The sequence below is a fragment of the Drosophila tropicalis genome, unplaced genomic scaffold (genome assembly GCF_018151085.1).
Source record: "Drosophila tropicalis isolate 14030-0801.00 unplaced genomic scaffold, ASM1815108v1 contig_463, whole genome shotgun sequence".
NCBI lineage: Eukaryota > Metazoa > Arthropoda > Insecta > Diptera > Drosophilidae > Drosophila > Drosophila tropicalis.
Genome location: NW_027172929.1, coordinates 3102647 through 3121292, shown reverse-complemented (window position 1 = coordinate 3121292; position 18646 = coordinate 3102647). Strand labels below are relative to the sequence as shown.

At 39.6% G+C, this 18646-nt stretch overlaps 9 protein-coding genes across 9 annotated transcripts; 5 read left to right on the top strand and 4 right to left on the bottom strand.

Moving 5' to 3' along the window:
* Positions 1–36: 36 nt before the first annotated feature.
* On the top strand, positions 37–2206 carry Nt5a (5' nucleotidase A). The gene has a single exon (XM_068287252.1). The coding sequence runs from the start codon at positions 176–178 to the stop codon at positions 1757–1759; it is 1584 nt and encodes a 527-aa protein (XP_068143353.1). The 5' UTR covers positions 37–175; the 3' UTR covers positions 1760–2206.
* Positions 2207–2369: 163 nt separating this feature from the next.
* Positions 2370–4100, bottom strand: Acat2 (Acetyl-CoA acetyltransferase 2). The gene is made up of 5 exons (XM_068287255.1): positions 3951–4100; positions 3751–3872; positions 3544–3656; positions 2864–3479; positions 2370–2808 (listed from the first exon to the last, which is right to left on the bottom strand). Exons 1-5 carry the CDS (start codon positions 3991–3993, stop codon positions 2524–2526), a joined length of 1179 nt encoding a protein of 392 aa, XP_068143356.1. The 5' UTR covers positions 3994–4100; the 3' UTR covers positions 2370–2523.
* Positions 4101–4172: 72 nt separating this feature from the next.
* Positions 4173–5806, top strand: Rac1 (ras-related protein Rac1). The gene has a single exon (XM_068287260.1). The coding sequence runs from the start codon at positions 4559–4561 to the stop codon at positions 5135–5137; it is 579 nt and encodes a 192-aa protein (XP_068143361.1). The 5' UTR covers positions 4173–4558; the 3' UTR covers positions 5138–5806.
* A 1441-nt stretch (positions 5807–7247) lies between these two features.
* scf (Calumenin scf) lies at positions 7248–8639 on the bottom strand. The gene is made up of 2 exons (XM_068287258.1): positions 8048–8639; positions 7248–7982 (listed from the first exon to the last, which is right to left on the bottom strand). Exons 1-2 carry the CDS (start codon positions 8511–8513, stop codon positions 7468–7470), a joined length of 981 nt encoding a protein of 326 aa, XP_068143359.1. The 5' UTR covers positions 8514–8639; the 3' UTR covers positions 7248–7467.
* Positions 8640–8761: 122 nt separating this feature from the next.
* On the top strand, positions 8762–10277 carry LOC137574821 (queuine tRNA-ribosyltransferase accessory subunit 2). The gene is made up of 2 exons (XM_068287253.1): positions 8762–9882; positions 9940–10277. Exons 1-2 carry the CDS (start codon positions 8792–8794, stop codon positions 10133–10135), a joined length of 1287 nt encoding a protein of 428 aa, XP_068143354.1. The 5' UTR covers positions 8762–8791; the 3' UTR covers positions 10136–10277.
* Positions 10278–11670, bottom strand: LOC137574822 (GDP-D-glucose phosphorylase 1). Its single transcript, XM_068287254.1, has 2 exons — positions 11222–11670; positions 10278–11172 (listed from the first exon to the last, which is right to left on the bottom strand). The coding sequence occupies exons 1-2, from the start codon at positions 11597–11599 to the stop codon at positions 10318–10320; spliced, it is 1233 nt and encodes a 410-aa protein (XP_068143355.1). The 5' UTR covers positions 11600–11670; the 3' UTR covers positions 10278–10317.
* Positions 11671–11701: 31 nt separating this feature from the next.
* On the top strand, positions 11702–13078 carry LOC137574824 (SAC3 domain-containing protein 1). The gene is made up of 4 exons (XM_068287257.1): positions 11702–11858; positions 11923–12096; positions 12164–12700; positions 12760–13078. Exons 1-4 carry the CDS (start codon positions 11803–11805, stop codon positions 13043–13045), a joined length of 1053 nt encoding a protein of 350 aa, XP_068143358.1. The 5' UTR covers positions 11702–11802; the 3' UTR covers positions 13046–13078.
* Positions 13079–13374: 296 nt separating this feature from the next.
* On the top strand, positions 13375–16941 carry phol (pleiohomeotic like). The gene is made up of 3 exons (XM_068287261.1): positions 13375–13790; positions 13880–14201; positions 14260–16941. Exons 2-3 carry the CDS (start codon positions 14055–14057, stop codon positions 16180–16182), a joined length of 2070 nt encoding a protein of 689 aa, XP_068143362.1. The 5' UTR covers positions 13375–13790; positions 13880–14054; the 3' UTR covers positions 16183–16941.
* Positions 16942–17375: 434 nt separating this feature from the next.
* ghi (ghiberti) lies at positions 17376–18602 on the bottom strand. Its single transcript, XM_068286930.1, has 3 exons — positions 18406–18602; positions 18267–18312; positions 17376–18069 (listed from the first exon to the last, which is right to left on the bottom strand). The coding sequence occupies exons 1-3, from the start codon at positions 18457–18459 to the stop codon at positions 17909–17911; spliced, it is 261 nt and encodes an 86-aa protein (XP_068143031.1). The 5' UTR covers positions 18460–18602; the 3' UTR covers positions 17376–17908.
* Between the last annotated feature and the right edge of the window lie 44 nt (positions 18603–18646).

Below are 18646 nucleotides of genomic sequence, written 5' to 3'. Positions count from 1 at the left end.
TAGGCCAAAAACGGCTACTATGCCAGTACTATGGCGGAGAGGAAACGGGGATGGCTCTGATAGAGATAATAATAATACAATGTTGTTGAAACAAATACAAATTAATTCTTGATTAGAATTATTTATAGTGCGAAATCGAAAGTGAAATGTGTTGATAAGGCACCAGATAGTAAAAATGTGCAGCATGGGCTTTGGGAGAATCGGTCAATTATTGGCCCAATCGTGCAGTTTCTCCAGCTCGGCGCCAACTTTGCTCGCCACATCGACAACAAAAACAAACGTCATCCGAACTTCTGTTTCTGTTTGTTGCCAAATAGCATTACGTAATGTGAGATCAAATTCAATTGTTGATGTCAACGGGCGCAGGAGGACCGACTGTAGTACGAATCAGCTGATTAGACGAAATCGACGTTGCGGCCCATTATTTCCCGCCAATTTCTATTCTCGCTATTCTGCTAGCACCATCATGACGTCCTACTGCAAGGAGCTAAATTTTGACGAATATGAAATTATTGGGTTCGATTTGGATGGCACTCTGTTGCGCTATAACATTCATGAGATGACTATACTGATTTACAATGTTCTGCGGCGTTACCTGGTGGAGGAGAGGGGCTATTCAAAACAATTGTTGGAGCAATCTTTGGATGTGGATTTTCTGCAAAAAGGTCTCTTCCTGGATGGTCCTCGTGGTAACGTTTTGAAGCTAGGCAAAAAAGCCACGATTTTGCGCGCTACCCACGGTACTCGTCGTCTTACTGACGCGGAAATTGTGTCTACCTATGGAGCCGAACGACAATGGAATGTGACTTCCAATTTCTACCAAGATCCATTGTCTACTTGGAATGGAGTGCCTGCAGACCAAATGAGGGCTCTGCTAGATTATTTTGATATGCCAGCTGCCATGGTCTTTGCCCAGGCAGTGGATCAAGTGGATAAGGAGCAGCGGGAGCAGCAAGAGTATCAGGTCTGGAGGGATCTACAAGCGGCTCTTATGCACAGCTATAACCGGGATCACTTCTCCAATGATATTAGTTCGTATTTTAAGGATATGAAGGCCGAGCCTCAAAAATATGTCCTTAAAACCTCTCCAAAAGTTATCAACTGGCTGGAGCAGTTGAGATCGAACGGAAAGAAAATATTTCTACTGACGGGCTCCAACATTGATTTTGCCAATTTGACGGCCACCCAAGCTCTTGGCGAGAATTGGCGAAACCTTTTTGACATTGTAGTGACGTATGCAAAAAAACCAGGATTCTTTACTAGCACTCGTCCCTTTTTAAAGGTAAACGCTAGTGAATTGAAAGAGCTTTCGGAATCGGAGCAGCCTGCTGATTCCCATCTAAGCATGAACGAGATATACTCTCAGGGCAATTGGCACCAACTGCACAAATCATTGGCCCATCAACTGCAAAAACCGTCTGCTAATGTTAAAGCCTTGTATTTTGGCGACAATATCATCCAGGATGTTTATACGCCGGTTGCACATCGAGATTTCGATGCTGTGGCCATAGCCGAAGAGATGCTAGTGCAAGATTCCGAATACCCTTACAAAAAAGAGGTGGGTTCTGGGCTGTGGGGCTCATACTTCTCTGTAGAATCTAAACCCACAATCTGGTCAGATTTTATATGTAACTTTGCCCAGATTTGCGTGCCGTCCATGGATCATTTGGCACAAACGCCACCCAATAAGCGTATTTTATGTACAAATCATATTGGATTTTACCCTAAGATGCCCAAAGAGCTAGAGAGCAGCATTTGAGATGCATTTCCTTAGACAGTGTTTTCTCTCTATGCCCCTATCAACACCATCTTGAAGACAATAAATCATCCTCAAGCAGATAATCAAGAACTGGCCTAGACTCTGTCAAAATTGATTCAAGTACAAAAATATTGTATACTAGAAACCTACAAAAATACCTAATTAAAATGATAGCAAAACTCAATTGTTCAATTTATATATACTATATAAAATACTAAAACGCATTTACATTTTCCTCATATAAACTAACTGCAACAAATTATTTTGTCTTTTACTCTCAATGCAATTGAAAAAGTTTAGCAAAATTCTACATACATATGTACTATATTTTACCATTGCCATGTACACATTGAAAATGTTTTTTTATCTAATATGTACTATTACATAGATGATAAAACGGGTTGTGCGTAATCAAATAAAGCTAATCAATTTAAATTCAAGAAATAACTGACTTGGATAATATGTATGTACATACAATTTGACGGACTTTGCATTGCAAAGTCCAAACAAAATTGTTTTTCAATAAGCTGTAAACTTGGGTAAACTTTTATGGCTGTTTATAATTTGCATGTCGAACTCTCTTAATAAGATAAACAAATACTTTGCCATATGCGATCTGAATATAGGAAAATAATTTACTTGCACAAATACAAATTAAAACTTTTAGACTTAATAATTCACACATAGATATAAACAATACAGGATGCCGGAACCACAATTAACAAATAGGCTGCATTACAAAACGATAACAATAAATAAATAATTTAGATTACGCGCTCAACAGCTAGAGCAATGCCCATGCCGCCGCCAATACAAAGGGAGGCAACGCCACGACGACCGCCTGTTCGTTCAAGAGCATATAGCAGTGTAACTAAGACACGTGCACCCGAGGCACCAATGGGATGACCCAATGCAATAGCACCACCATTCACATTTACCTTCGACGCATCCAGTTGAAGGCCCTGCACCACAGCCAGAGACTGAGCAGCAAATGCCTCGTTTAGCTCATAAAGATCGACTTGGTCTTTTGTCCAGCCAATTTTTGAGAGCTGGAACAAAGCATTGCAAAATAGAAAAGAAAGTGGAAGAATTTAATATGCTTACCAAAGATTTCACAGCAGGAACTGGACCCAAACCCATGACATTTGGCTCGATGCCACTTTGAGACCAGCCTACAATCTTGGCCAGCGGTTTTTGGCCTGACTTAGCTACCTGCTCGCCGGACATTAACAACACAGCTGCAGCTGAGTCATTGACACCAGAGGCATTTCCGGCAGTGATGGTTCCTCCCTCCTTGAAGACAGCCCTCAACTTTTGCAGACCCTCAATACTACAATCGGTTTTAATGTACTCATCTTTGCTAAATGTTTGTGTACCCTTTCTATCCTTAATCTCAACAGGAACAATTTCCTTGTCAAAATATCCCTTAACTTGGGCGTTTTCCGCTCGCTTCTGCGACTCCACGGCATAGGCATCCTGAGCTTCCCGACTTATTGTAAATTTGTCGGCCAGGTTTTCAGCCGTAATTCCCATATGTATATTCTCCATGGCATCAGTGAGGCCATCATTAACCATGGAGTCGACCATAGTGCCAGGACCCATTTTTACGCCTTGCCGCAGATATATGGTGTGAGGAGCTAGCGACATATTTTCTTGACCACCAGCAATGACTATGCTGGCATCACCCGAACGTATGGCCTGGTAACCCAAAGTCACAGTCCTGTCCAATAAAATATTATAAGTTAGTCAAGTTTCGTACAATTTAAACAGACGTGTGGAATTACTTTAGTCCAGAACCACAAAGCATGTTAATATTATATGCAGGAACTTCAATGGGCAGGCCAGCTTTGAGCGATGCCTGTCGTGCCGGATTTTGGCCTTGGCCTGCTGTCAACGCCTGTCCAAGATTTACATAACAAAATAAATGAAAGTCTATGCAAATTTCCCACGAAACGTGCGTGCTCCTTTTGACTCCGATTATTCCCGCTTACCTGACCCATGATGACCTCGTTAACTTGATGAGCCTCTACATTGGATCGCTTAAGTACCTCTTTTATCACCACACTCCCAAGATCAGAGGCTTTCAGTTTAGAAAGCGTTCCATTAAAACTACCTGTTGATGTTAGAGAGAAAGAGAAAGTTTCCAATTGGTATTTGATTATTTCATCAGAATTATAATTTATTTGTTTACCAATGGGTGTGCGCGCTGCAGAAACAATAAACACGTCAGACATGGTTTGTAGGCGGCGTGTAAAATAGAGCTGTGTGTATCTTAAGCAATAAACAATTAGAAACTAAAACTTATTCGAATTGTGTTTGAAATAGGTTGTAAAATCGATAGGTTAAATGCAACCGATAGAAGCAACAACAATCGATGATTTTCCACTCAACGCTGCACGTACCAAGTATTTTTCACTATTGGACGATAACCGATAACCATATTGGACGCTACTCTGTTGAATTTTCTAAATTTTTTGTTAATTTTTTAAATTAAATTAAACGCACAAAACTTAAATTTTAAGTCGTCCGCGGCGACGAGGCGACTCATTAGAGTCTCAAGGACTAAACGGGAAGTAAAAGAAGCGGCCGCCTAAAAGTATTTCAGTAGCCGCAAGCAAAAAGCAACAGTCGCAGACAGCCCTCGCCCAAAAAGAACGACGACCAGCACCATCACCCGTACCCGAACCCCCCTCACTGCGCACAATCACACACACAGAAAGTACTCTACTCGCACACAACACATTCAATAATAATAATAATAACAACAACAACAACAGCAGCAATAGCAAAAACACAAATATGCAGGCGATTAAGTGCGTTGTAGTCGGCGATGGAGCTGTGGGTAAGACGTGCCTCCTCATTAGCTACACGACAAATGCCTTTCCAGGCGAGTATATACCCACCGTGTTCGATAACTATTCGGCCAATGTGATGGTGGATGCCAAGCCCATTAATTTGGGCCTTTGGGATACAGCCGGCCAGGAGGATTATGATCGCTTGCGTCCTTTGTCGTATCCACAGACAGATGTCTTCCTCATTTGCTTCTCGCTGGTGAATCCGGCCTCATTTGAAAATGTGCGAGCCAAATGGTACCCAGAGGTGCGTCATCATTGCCCCAGTACGCCCATTATACTGGTGGGCACCAAATTGGACTTGCGCGACGATAAGAATACAATTGAGAAGCTGAGGGACAAGAAACTCGCTCCAATTACGTATCCGCAGGGCTTGGCCATGGCCAAAGAGATTGGGGCGGTCAAATATTTGGAATGTTCGGCTCTCACACAGAAGGGCTTGAAGACGGTGTTCGATGAGGCTATACGGTCAGTGCTCTGCCCTGTGCTCCAGCCTAAATCCAAACGTAAATGCACTTTGCTTTAAGAACAATAGGAACGGGATGTTGCTGAATAAAATGATGATGACGTTGACAGCGCAGAGCAAGTGGAATTGGAGGCGGAGTTGGAAGCGGAGACGAAGGAAACACCCACGAAGCATTATTTGTCAGTTCTATGTAATATTATTAATTATTTTATGTAACATTTAAGCATTAGCACTGCTCTTTTTTTTAACTCAATCTTTATTTCAATAGAGGGGGAATTTCCCTTCCTTTCTTTTCTGCTTTAGTTTCGTTCTTGTTTCCCCATATTCTCTCTATGTGCATTAATTTCAACTAAAAGTTAAAAAAAAAAAAAAAAAAAATTAACGAAAATCTGTAACTGTAAACTGTATTTTGTATTATTTAATAACTTTTTGTAATTAAATTTAATGTTGTAAAGGTAAAACCAAAAACAAAAAGCAAGAGATGGAAAGCCGCGAAGATAAAGCAAAACAACATGAAACATTTAATTAATGTAATTTTGTTGACGTAGTAGGATACTGGATATTGAATGAAGGAGATGATAGAGATAGAGTCAAGTAAAAGTAAAGTAAAGTAAAAACGTTCCATTGCAATTACAATTAACATTACTACACATGCATACATTTGTATTTAGATGTTGTTGGATCACAAATGGAAAGAAAATAAAATGATTAATGAAAAAAACACACACACACACTGACGAAAAGTGCATCATTAATAAAACAAAAAAAAAAAAAAAAACGTTAATAGAAAACATTTTGCTAAGAATCACAAGGAACTTACCAAATAAGATCAAAGTCCTTCGTATACTATTGTACTGAATATAACAAAACTGAAGCAAGAAAGAAACAAGAAAACAATTGCATACAACAACACTGAAAAACTTTGAATACTTTGTATTTTAAAACAAAAAGAAATTATTCAAAAAAAAAAAAAAAAAAACAAACAACCAAGATAATTATATAAATGTGTCTATTTCAATGAAAATCAATAAAGCATATAGAAAACAACAAACAGAAATTTCGAAAACAGTAAACATGGGATTAGAGATTAATTTTTAATTAAATTCATCGATGGTTTTTGATTGCGTAATATTCAAAAAATACTTGGGCTTAGATTTTTTTATAGTTTTAACAAACGTTAGATGGAACTGTAAACGATATATTATGCCCCAGTCTAATTACAATTTGTTGAAGAACGTATTTAATGTTAAGCCGTGTAGTGTAATTTATAAAAAGTTTGCCAATTTATTTTCAAACCAATCTTTTAATGGCAAAAGGTTTAAAAAGCATGTTATCCCGAGTATCGATTCCAACAGTTTTGTTCAGAAACGTTCCTATGTACATATATTTTTCTTTGTTAAGTATTTCCGTTTGCCATACTTTCATTTGGGTTTTAATCGAAATTTCCAAGAATTCTAATTGAAGGAATCATCAGTCTCACACATTTCCAGTTGTCATCCTCATATTTCGAAGACTGAATACATACATATGTATGTATGCACATACATATGTATGTACATATATTGAGGTATCAGCCGAAATGAAAAATGAAAAGAATATAAAAAGTAAAATTTGCTTATCTAAGCAGCAGAACAAAACAAAAAAAAAAAAAAAAAAAAACTCGAATCAGCTTGAAACTCAGTTGAACTGAGGAGTGGGATTTAATATGATTCGTTCTCCTCCTCTATCTTTTCTTTTGCCCCTGGTCATGCCGATGGCTATGTGGCCGCTGCACACAATCAGACATATGTACATATATATACATTTGTATATTTGAATGTACATACACTCATAAGTGGAATGTTCTCGCAGCTGGAATTTAAAAGGGGGGCAACAAACAACAACAAGCATTAATGTTTATGTTACAAAGACGAAAAATCTGAATCTGAATCGGTGTGCGTTTGTGAGAGTTCGAACCCATACATGTACATATACATATATGTTCAAGTATACATATGGTGACTATGACGTGTCCATATAGCAAAGGCAGGGGCAGATTATTAATGGACCAAAAGCTGACGTGGATGTGTTGGGATGCTTTTCAATTAGGTAAACTAACTAAACGAAACAAAATCAAATCAATTGATGGATCATAGCAATCTTAAATGAAAATAATATTAAAGCGAAAAGGTTTTTGTTTAGTTTGGTTTGATTTAGTTTCTTGTTGTTCATAAAATGCACTTCATGTTGGACCTTAGATCTAGAAGGGTAATAAGAGTGTACAAAAAATTACATATTTGGCATTTGAGCGGGAGATTCTTAATAGTTAAAAACGTAAGAGATTAATCTCAATTTTGTTGGGGGTGGGTGGGTATTGGGCTAGTAGTAGTAGTAGTAACCGGAAGATCCGTTTAGAACTCATCATGCCGGGCCAAAGCCTCACCAAAATCGGTGGCTTGAGAGCCAACAAAGACATCGTATTTATCGAGTATTTCTGCTTTGCTTAACTGCTCATCATGATCCATATCAGCTTCGAATATTAAATGCTTGGCCTCACTTTCTGCATGATCGAAATCTTGTGGAACAATCCATTGGCGCACTTCCGCTTCGTTAAGATAACCGTCATTGTCCAGGTCACGATGTGTGGCAAAGGCCTCTCGTTCGCTCAAAACCCATTCAGGCTCTGGATCATCCGACTCGGCGGGACGATACATGTCACCAATATACTCGTCTACGGAGATTTTTCCATCCTTATCCTTATCCAAATCATCAATGGTCTCTTTTAAAACCACATCTTTCATAGTTGGGTGATCCTCGGGATGCAGAAAAGCTGTAAACTCCTCCCGTGTCAGACTGTCATCCAAATCCTGGTCGGCTACTGCCCAGCGGCGACGATCACGAGCTAACATTTTTGAGTAGCTAATGCCTGTAAAGATTTTTCCAATTTAAATTAAATAATTCCTGATGCACCGATATGGATCTTCTTATTACCATTGTCTTCGGCTTCCCGCTCCTCTTTGGAAAGATCATCTAAAAAGCCATAGATAAGCTTACGGTAAACCTCCCAAGGAATAGTCTTATTATTATCTGGATTATGCTGGCGCCACAGCCGACCCACATCCTCGTCAATGTACCTCTTTTGTGTGTATTGTATCCAATTCTTTAACTCTGCTAGCGTTACCAATCCATCTTTGTCCTCATCTATGCGATCCACTATCACTCCCAATCGGCGTTTACTTTCTTCTGGCGTCAGTTCATCAAATTTCTTGGCTTCGTCCGCACCCAGAAAGGCATCGTGATCAAACTGGGTATTGTGCTCGCCTTCCTCAAAATGCTTTCCATGAAAAGCAGTGTGTTCCAGGGGCAAATCGGCGGGGATGCTGGATGCCGATGTTGAGCTTATCGCAACCGATGCTGCAACAATAACCACAAGTACCACCGCACTATATGTGGCCATACCGAACAGCAAAGTCGTCCTATCCTTTCGAATGGCAAGCAGCAAATAAAGTCCGACAACAAAACACAAAACTATATATAAACTATAACTGCCCAAAAGTCGAATATTCACATCTTGACAAAAATAATGTTTTTTTTGTCTTTAATCCGCTATTTTAACACCCTACTTCCCGACTTCATACTACTGTTTCGCGTACCCTGTATTTTAGGAAAATTAAAACATTATTTTAACATCCCTGATTAGAAGTTTCGATGCAACCCTAGTAACAGCGTGCCGCAATGAAATTTCTTGTTGAAAATATAAATAAAAATTCCGGTCGCCTAGGTCTGCTTGATTTAAAAGCAGCTGGCGGTGGTGTTGAGTTAAAGACCCCCCTGCTGATGCAAACCACCAAAGGCGGCAGCATTCCATATCTCAGTGCCGAATTGTTTGAGAATTATGTCCAAAACAAGAATGGTCAGGAGCCAGTTCCGATACTGCTTCAACTCACATTATCGACTATGCAACAGATGGCAGAGTCCCTGGCGCTCTGGCCAGCCAGCTTAAGTCAATATTTAGGATTTCCTAGCCAAGGAAATGTCTTGCTTTTAAGAGATCCATGCGAGAGCACGCCCAGTGGAGGGAATGACCGGGATGTGGCTCCAATATTCACACGACAAGGCAAGGAATCGCTGACACCTCAGAGTTATATGGAAATTATTGCCACCTTTAAGCCTGATATCTATCAAGGACTCTGTGATGCAGACACCAATCTGGAAAGTTCGAAAAAGCGTGTTCAAAAGTCAGTAGATCGCACTGAACGTTTCATGGACTATGTTTATGAGCAGCAAGGAAAACTGCAATCAGCATCGTCTAGTTTGCTTGCGCCCATAGTTGGCGGCTACAATACCTTTGCCCGCACACAGTCCATCAAGCATGCCCGCCAACAACCTGAAGGCAAATATGGTGGTTATATTCTAGAGGGATTTCATAACAATGGGCTGACGGCTACTGCTTTGGATGGCAGCCAACTTTTACCCATTGTGGAGCATTGTGTAAAGCAATTGGAAGAGGATAAGCTAAAAATGATGCCGGGAGCTTATAGTCCTTTAATTATACTAGAGCTTATACGCCTAGGAATAGATGTCTTTGACACTTCTTATGCCTATTGTGCAGCTGTTAATTTTAAAGCTCTTGTTTTTAATTACGATGAGAAGAGCATAGAACCAAGACCCACTCCATTTTTAGACATAACGGATGAAGCTATCAAAGAAGAATTTGTCCCTTTATTAGATAGCTGCAAGTGCCTCACTTGTCAGAAACATACCCGTGCCTATGTACATCATTTGTATAAGACAAACGAACTCCTGGGTCCCATTTTATTGATGATGTAAGTGATTTAATCTGCGATCTTTTCATCTGATTTTATGTTTCTATTTCTTTTCAGCCACAATTTGCATCATTTCATGGGTTTCTTTGAAACCATCCGCTCCAGTATTGCCCAGGACAAGTTGCCCAAATTGATAGATTTAGTGTGTAAGCAGAATGGCGATTCCAAAGTGGATTATTGTATTGTAAAGAATATAAAAGTTATTAGCAAAGCTGTCGTAGGTAAGGGATTTGAGACCACTACAGAGAGTTAACGATTTATCTATGGATAAATTTTAGGTTAACCTTGATAACAATCATAATTATTAATGATATATTGTACAAAAGACGAACAGTCAAAGCAAATATTTCATTATTTAAGATATTTTGCTTTAATTAAAATGATTGGAACTACAATTATCCTCTAGAATTTTGCTTTTATTATGATCTATTAGGTTTAATTAATGAATGGCAACTGCCAGGTGCTATTTGTACCATTCACAATGTGCTTGGCCTGCTCATACACACTATCCATAGCATTTCCAGTTATCTCTTGCACCCGTTGCACCACCACCGTTTCACTTAGATTCCGCATCTTTTCCTCATTACCAAGGGGAATGAATCCGGCCAACTCACAAAAGCCAACATTGAAAGCTGTTACGTCTTTATTCACACAATATGTCGATCTGGCAAAAATAAAGATGTGCAGGTTGCCCTGCTTGCCTGGAGAACGATTCTGGGTGACAAATAAATTGTGAGGTATATTCTTTTGGCACATCCATTCGGTAAGCTTATACACATTATTGACTTTTTCCAATATCGCTTCATCATTATCATTGCTGGCAATGATAACACACAAAGCCTGTATAGGCATTTCTTGAGTGGTGCGATATAAATAGCTGCCAGCCAGGTTCTCCAGTTTAACATTATCGATATATAATTTCTGGGGCATGTGAATTAAATGAAAATGCAAATGATTGACCGATGCCAAGGCTCCAGGACTATTATAGCCCATCCGCATGGTATCATCATCAATGTTCCTCAAAAATGTAATGCAAAATCTCAAGGCTTGTGGTGTAATGCGCTGGACTAAATTACTCTTGACATCGGGGCAGATTAGGGTATGATATTTGGATAAAGGACTTTTATTGATAATCATTTGAACACTGCCCATGTCCTGCTCATTGTCTATAGTCATCAACACCTCCAGATCATCGACTTTATTAAAATTGAATTGTTTCGGCTTGAATTTGGGACTCAAAGTTTCTATGGTCTGTGGTTGGCGTCTCTTCAGGGTACGATCAGTATTGAGCTAATAAGAGAATTAAGATTAAAGGCATTTTTCGACTAATCCAACGTACCTCTGTATAAAACTTATATTGCCCGGGCAAAATCCGATTCGGCCGTGACTTTGCCAACTGATAGGCAAACAGTCCTGGAACCTCTTGCAGGTGTTGCCATCTGACCTTTAAAGCATTTAAATAATGCTGTGCCTTGCCCTCCAGACTCATTATATACTTATCTTTACTAAATATTCGTTTCTTTTGAAATTTATTGTCGGTGTTGTTGTTTACATTTATTGCTGCCTTGCATGCGGCTATTTTAACAATGGCCAGTGCTGCCACCCGTCTTTGCGTCATATAGCCGGTATACCTGTTACTCCAATTGTTTATGGCAAAACTAAGAATTTTCCAAATGTCTCTATGCGGTCTGAAAATTTGTTTAAAACGTGCAAACATTTTGAAGCTCTCAATTATGAAAAAGGCCTACAAAAAAAAAAAAAAAACGTCTGAGTGGAAGGCGGCAAATAATTGTATTTATATATCTACATACATATGTACATACATATTTCATTTGTTCAACTGACAACTCGGTCACCGCCAGCAACAGCTGAGTTATTGTAATTTCCAGCCCTGGAGTTTGTATCATTCCAAGTTTTTAAATGGACCATATAGTTGGTACCTGTGATCACCTTTGTCCCACCGACGAAGCAAAAATGTGAGAATATTTAGATCAATAATCATGTATTTATACACAAGATTTTCCTCCATCCGACTTTTAGGCGCATACGTGAAAAGCTTTTACATTTTTATGAGTTAAACAATGGTGCAAAAAATCAACCTGGTATCCTTGTCAAAGAATTTACACGATCGGCTGCTGATGCTAAGACACCTAAGGCTAAGGATTTGCGCACTGAGGCCAGCATAATGAGGACTCTCGAATATCTTTTAAAAGAGCAAGTATTGACAATTAATTCCGTTTAATGCAATTCTTTTTAATCCATTTTTTTAAAATTCATTTAGTATACTGATGGATAAGCGGAAACCCTATAATGTGGCCTATGATTTTATTTTCGATCGTTTACGTGCCGTACGTCGTGAAATTGTTATACAGATGTACGATTCAGCCAAAACAATTTGTATTTTAGAGCCAATAATATCGTTCCTCGCCTATAGTCGGTATCGCTTAACCGAAGAACCCATAGAAAAATTCGATCCGAAAATATGCGATCAGCATTTGCAGGAATGTTTGAATGGTGTTCTACGCTGCTATGATGAATTGGATGGAATTAAAGGAAAAGAATCATTCACTCTACGCCAACTAGAACGAAGATGCTTCATAGAGTCATTGTATCAAATATTTCACTTAGGATCTTTAGGACCTTTGGCTCGTGGTCTCACTTTACCCGAATATGTTCGCCAGGACGAGGGATTTAGGCTTTGTTTCGGCATAAGTCTGGCCTATCAGCAAGGGAATTTGTATAGAGTTTTGATGGGTTTCCCTCGCCTACCGCATATTATCTGTGCTTTGGCAGCCACCAAGTTGCAGTTTATTAGAAGGTAATGAATTAACATGTATTTTTGACCAATATTGATTTTCCTTTTTTTTCTCCCCCAAGGCGTTTACTCCAAATATTTACGCATGCCTATCACAACAAACAACTATCCGTGCCGGTATCGTACTTGTTGCGTTTGTTACTTATTGAATCGCCTGATAGATTAATCAAACATTGTAGGCATTATAATTTATCGGTATCTAGCGATCAAAAGGCAGTAAATTTTATAAAGACTGATTTCAATATCTCAGCAATTACCTTGCAGGCAGGCAATGAGCCATTTGTGGAAGCAAAGTTAGCTAAAATATATTTACCAGAAATTTTATTGTTAAAGGCACTTAAAAATTGAAAATAATTAAAACAAATAATTTGTTAAGAATGACGATGTGAGTTTATCTCGATATTAAGTGAAGCAAAAAATTAAAAACAAGCTGTATATGTCAAAAGCATTCTCCAACATGTGAATCTTCTTATACACACGTCCTTTCGTATAATGGTGATGTTAATAGTTTTAAAAAGTAGTGCTGGATTTAAATTAAGCTGAAAAGGCTGGCAACACTGAAAGGCCGCAAAGCTATCGATAGTCGATATTTATACTAGTAATGCAAATTTTCAATTACCGTCATTATAGAAAAATATACAAATATTCGGAAATCTGTGTTTTAATATTGAGGTCGTGTTGTTTGTACTAAATTCAAACTGAAAGCATTTGGTTTTTGTAAAAGCAATTGACAATTTGCGCGCCGCTCGATTGGCAGGGCTGCAATTCGATGAGAATGCACACATACACGAACGGCCCACGCACACCAACAACAAAACGCAAAGGCAAGAGAAAGTGCTTGGAAAAATTCATATTCCGCCATATTAAATTTACCGGCAAAATTCAAAATATTTACATAAACATTAAGACAAGGTTAAACAATTGTTGAAACAAACAATTGTGGGCCATCGGCTAAAAGAAGCGAGAGGGCGAACTGAAGAGAACGGTGCCGTCGCCGTCTCCGTTTTGTCTGGTCTGGCAAGTTTCGGAGGAAAGGGAAGCAGCAGAAGAACAAATACCGACAAAACGATACAAGGGCTGAAGAAAAAACTTGGTTAGTAATACAATATTGTGTGCATTAAATTCATTACGTTTCTTGTTTTGTTTTTAGTTTGTTTTTCAATACATTTTTTTTTTTTGCAGTGGCTGCTAACCAACACAGAGAAGGACCGCGCGCACTTACACATATACACACACAGAGAGAGCTACACAATTATACTCACGCACACATACAGAGGCAGCTAGACAGAAGCCAGCGAGCGCGCGTATAGAGAGAATCGAGAATCCAGCAGGGAACGGGAACGAGGCACACAAAACGATGACAAGTCATCATCACGGCGGTGGAAACTACCATCATCATCATCACCAACATCATCATCATCACCATCATCCGCATCAGCATCAGCCGAGAGCTGCAATAGTGAAAAATTTATCCCTTGCTGCTGCAGCCGTACCCCCTGCCCATGTCCTCTTCTTCCTCATCATCCAATTCTGCATCTGTATCTGTGGCCCCGTCATCCTCGTCCTGTTCGTCGGCTTCATATTTTACACCGGCGATTGTGGAGCAACATCCGTATACCAGCGATTTAGATGCAGCAGAGAACGAAAGTTTTTTAATTGAGGAAATAATTGATGATTATGATGATGAGGCGAATATAGTCATTGATACAGGAGAGTTCTTCATATCGGGAGATGTCTATGAATATTATCCCGTTGATCGTTTGGATAGAATAGCCACAGCAGATGCTTTGCCCCCACCTATAATAATGCAACAGCAACAGGCTAGCGATGACGAACTGGACGATTTTATAGCCGAAGATGATATGCAGCGGGACGATTCACAGGAGGATGACGCCGAGGAAGAAGCTGCAAGGGGAACAACAAATGCCTTCGAAATCGCCTCTGAATTGCTGACCACAATCGAGGCAACAAATATCAAAGAAGAGCAGCTGGAGGCAACTAGCGATTACTACATGAAAGACGCATCGAATAGCCAAACGAATGGTGAGGACTCAAATAGCTCAACAGCTCAGGACTTTAAGCCCTTTGGCGGTGCCGTTGGCTGCACCCAGAAAAGAGTAATGGCCTCAACGCGTCGCTGGAAGCAGACCAAAGTTCCCATACGGATAACCCAGGATGAATTCAATGTGACGCTTTGGTCATCACTCAATTCGGAAGATGAGGACGAAGAAGAGGAAGACGATGAAGTGGATCAGGCGAGTGATATAAAAGAAACTCAACCAGGCAGTGGTGTACCCAAATTGATAATAGATGATATGCCCCATGATATTTTAAACGATGGAATTGGCAATGAATATGTTATCTTGCCTGATCCCTTCAGCGCCTCAGCCGTCACTGATGTCGAGGAAGTGGTCAATGCATTTATGGGCAATCATGAGGTCAAGGGCGAGGAAGATAGTCAACCGCTTAGCGAGCAATTTGTTTATGCAGATAACCATTTAGATGAGCCCTATGGCCATATAGAACTCATAGAGAATATGCCCCATAATGTGGAGCTAATCGCCACATCATCACCTCCATCAGTAGCAGCTGCGGCTGGCGTATCGACGGCAACAACAACCAAAATGGTACTACAAAACAGCAGTACGAATGTGCGACTGAAAAACAACAACTCCACAACGATGATGGCAGCAGCAGCAACGCCCAACGCAGTAGTGGGTGGAGCCACAGCAACTGGAACTGGCGGTAGCATAACGTTAAAGGCCATCAAGAGGCAGCAGCAGCTACTAGCAGCAGCAGCCGCCTCGTCAGTTTCCTCATCCTCCACCGCTGTCAATTTCCATCCGCCGCCTGCTGCGAGCGGTGGAATTAACCGTCTAAGCTCATCTGCGGCGGCGGCGGCGGTTGCTGACGATGATGAGGATTCATCAAAATATCGTTGCACCCACCGCGGCTGCTTGAAGGAGTTTCGAAATCAATCGGCAATGCGCAAACATATGCATACTCATGGCCCGCGTGGCCATGTCTGTTCGGTGTGCGGCAAGAGTTTTGTGGAAAGTTCCAAGCTCAAGCGTCATCAATTGGTCCACACAGGAGAGAAACCTTTCGAGTGCACATTCGAGGGTTGCGGCAAGCGATTTTCACTAGATTTCAATTTGCGTACTCATGTTCGAATCCATACGGGAGATCGCCCCTATCATTGTCCCATTGATGGTTGCTCCAAATGCTTTGCCCAGTCTACAAATCTTAAATCCCATATGCTCACGCATACGAAACCGAAAAGAAAATGGCCTCGTGCGCCGCAGGTTAACAATAATAATAACAATAATAATAACAACAACAACAAGACGCCGCTAGTGGCACGTTACGGTCGGCTGGAGTTTGGTGAAGATCCGCGTCTAGTTTATGTGGAACCCAATGGGGAAATGCAATCATCATCATCGTCATCATCAACGTCTGCGGTGCTGCTGGATAGCACATCCTAACAAGCAGCGGCGACCTCATCATCATAACCAGCACCACCACTAAGAGTAGTGGTCATTAAAAAGAAGCATCCATGAATGAATTGTACAGATAGTTATAAGACATAGGAGCTAAAATGGTTGACACTTGGTGTTGCTACCAATAAACTCCCAACAAATACTGCTACCTTCTTCTTTATTCATTGCTGCTACTGCTGCTTAAACACACAATTTAAGTATTTCGAGTGGCCAAGATGGGTGAAGTCAAGGAGGTAACTGCAATTTGTCGAAAACAGTTTTTAGATTGTAGATTTTTTTTTGTATATGATAAGGCAACCTGTCTAACTTCTCTCTTATCCCGTCTTTTATCTACATACCTCACAACCCTTTTCCCATGCTGATTATTGTACTGTACTGTATGCGAGTGGGTGGTGGTTGATGGTTAGTTGGCCGACTGGCTGATTGGTTGGCTGCTTTTAAGGCATACAATCCACCGGACATTCATTCGAATAATAAAATCCTTCTGCCTTCTCCTCCACTTGCTGGCATACGCAATATTTTCTCTTACCATATTTAATTAACCAATAGAAAACTAACAACAAAACGATACAAAACAAATCATTTATATACATATACCATAGGCTATACTTCTATATATATATATATATAAATATATATATATTTTTGTAATGAATTGTAACTTTTAGCAAGCATTGAAGTGCGAAAGTAAAGTACACACGCATATACATATATATCTATCTATATAGATATATAAAACATTGATCAGTTTGTGAGTTATTATTTTCTCTACTAGTGGATGGGTTATTGACAAGACGCATTTGAAAACTATATCCTCTTCCAGCAATCGTTTCGACTTCGTTATCAATTCTAGATTTTCCGCTTATTGTTGTCAACGCGTAGGTAGATACTTGATGATTTACCTCTGATTGTACACAAGGAATGTTTTAAACATTAAATTCTTAAATTTGATATTTACATATACATTTAAGGACTTAATGTGTCAACTGATATTTACTTGTGTAAAGCTTAATATAATTATTTTGATAATAATTAATCTAATTCATTTTTAAAGTGTGCCTAGACGTACATACATACATATGTATATATTTGTCAACGTTTGGCTGAGGAAAGACGATTAATCATCATATCACTCAAATGTCGGATGTAGCTATCAAAGTTTATTTAGTTTCAAGCGATTAAATTTTAACTGGTTTATATAAATGTAAATCTTTTTTATATTTATTTAGTTGTTGTTTAAAATCAAAACTCGAGCGCCTGAAACTACACATAATACATACAAAAAAAAAAAAAAAAAAGGAAAGAAAAAATAACTAAAGGCTAGATAATATTTTCTTAGTTTAAATACTGGCTGTCTGATTGACACTTCCGCAGACTGCTGTCGAGCTGCACTTTGGTCTCTTCTTCAAAGCCACTTCAGTTTTGGATCAGCTGGCGATTAACATATCTATATCTATATATTTGTATGTTTATATGTATATTTGTATTTGTAGGTACCACACACACCTGACAAGGTGCTTATAGGTTGATTGATTGATGTAAAGCGCTTGTGGATTAGATAAAGCTCTGGGCCCACACTTGGTGAGTGCGAGTGTTGCGTTGCGTTGAAGAGGCACAAATTACACATATGTATGCATATTAGATAATTTAAATATTTCAACAAATTAAATTGATACATGTATGCATTTGGTGGTCGATGCCATTAAGGCCATTAAATGACCTTGACGCCCTGCCCTGCCACTTGGGCGGCTGCTGCTGCTGTTGGTAAAATATCCACAATGCCTGATTTAGGTCCAAATAATCCAGCAAACGAGAGCAGCACCGAATAGTTGAAATATCCGAAAACGCAGAACAAGACCATAAATATGACGTCTGTGTGGGATGACGAAGGGAGGAGAAAAATATAATAAAAAGATAGATTCGCCGTGCGAGAGAGTATGGAAAAGAGAGGGTGTAAAAATAATAACAATAACAGCGAGATAAGCAACAAATTCAACAGAAGAGCTGATGGCGATGACGAATTAGGCAGCTTTATTATGGGAATAGCCCAAGTATGTAATAGTACTCACGTATGGTAACACGTTCCCATTTCTCAACCATATACAGTTCCGTTACCTGAAAGATGTGCAAAGAGATTAATTAACTTAACGCCAATTAAGAGCGAGTTAAAGGTTAGCTTCAGCTCTAGATTCGGAAGAAAAAACGTACCATTAAGTAGCGGAACCACCAATAGTTTGCAAATTCAATAAGGTTGTCCAACATGGTTACGGCGGGCGTTTAGGCTGAAGATTTTGTAAGAACGTTTGTTAAATGCCAAAACCAAATGGAAGCCAATACAAGCGCGTTTTGACCAAGTTCAATTTATCCCACTGCCTTTATACCAAGTCCGACCGAGTGTTGCCAGACGCGCGTAATATCTGCTAGATGGCATCACCCAAAAAGATAGCTG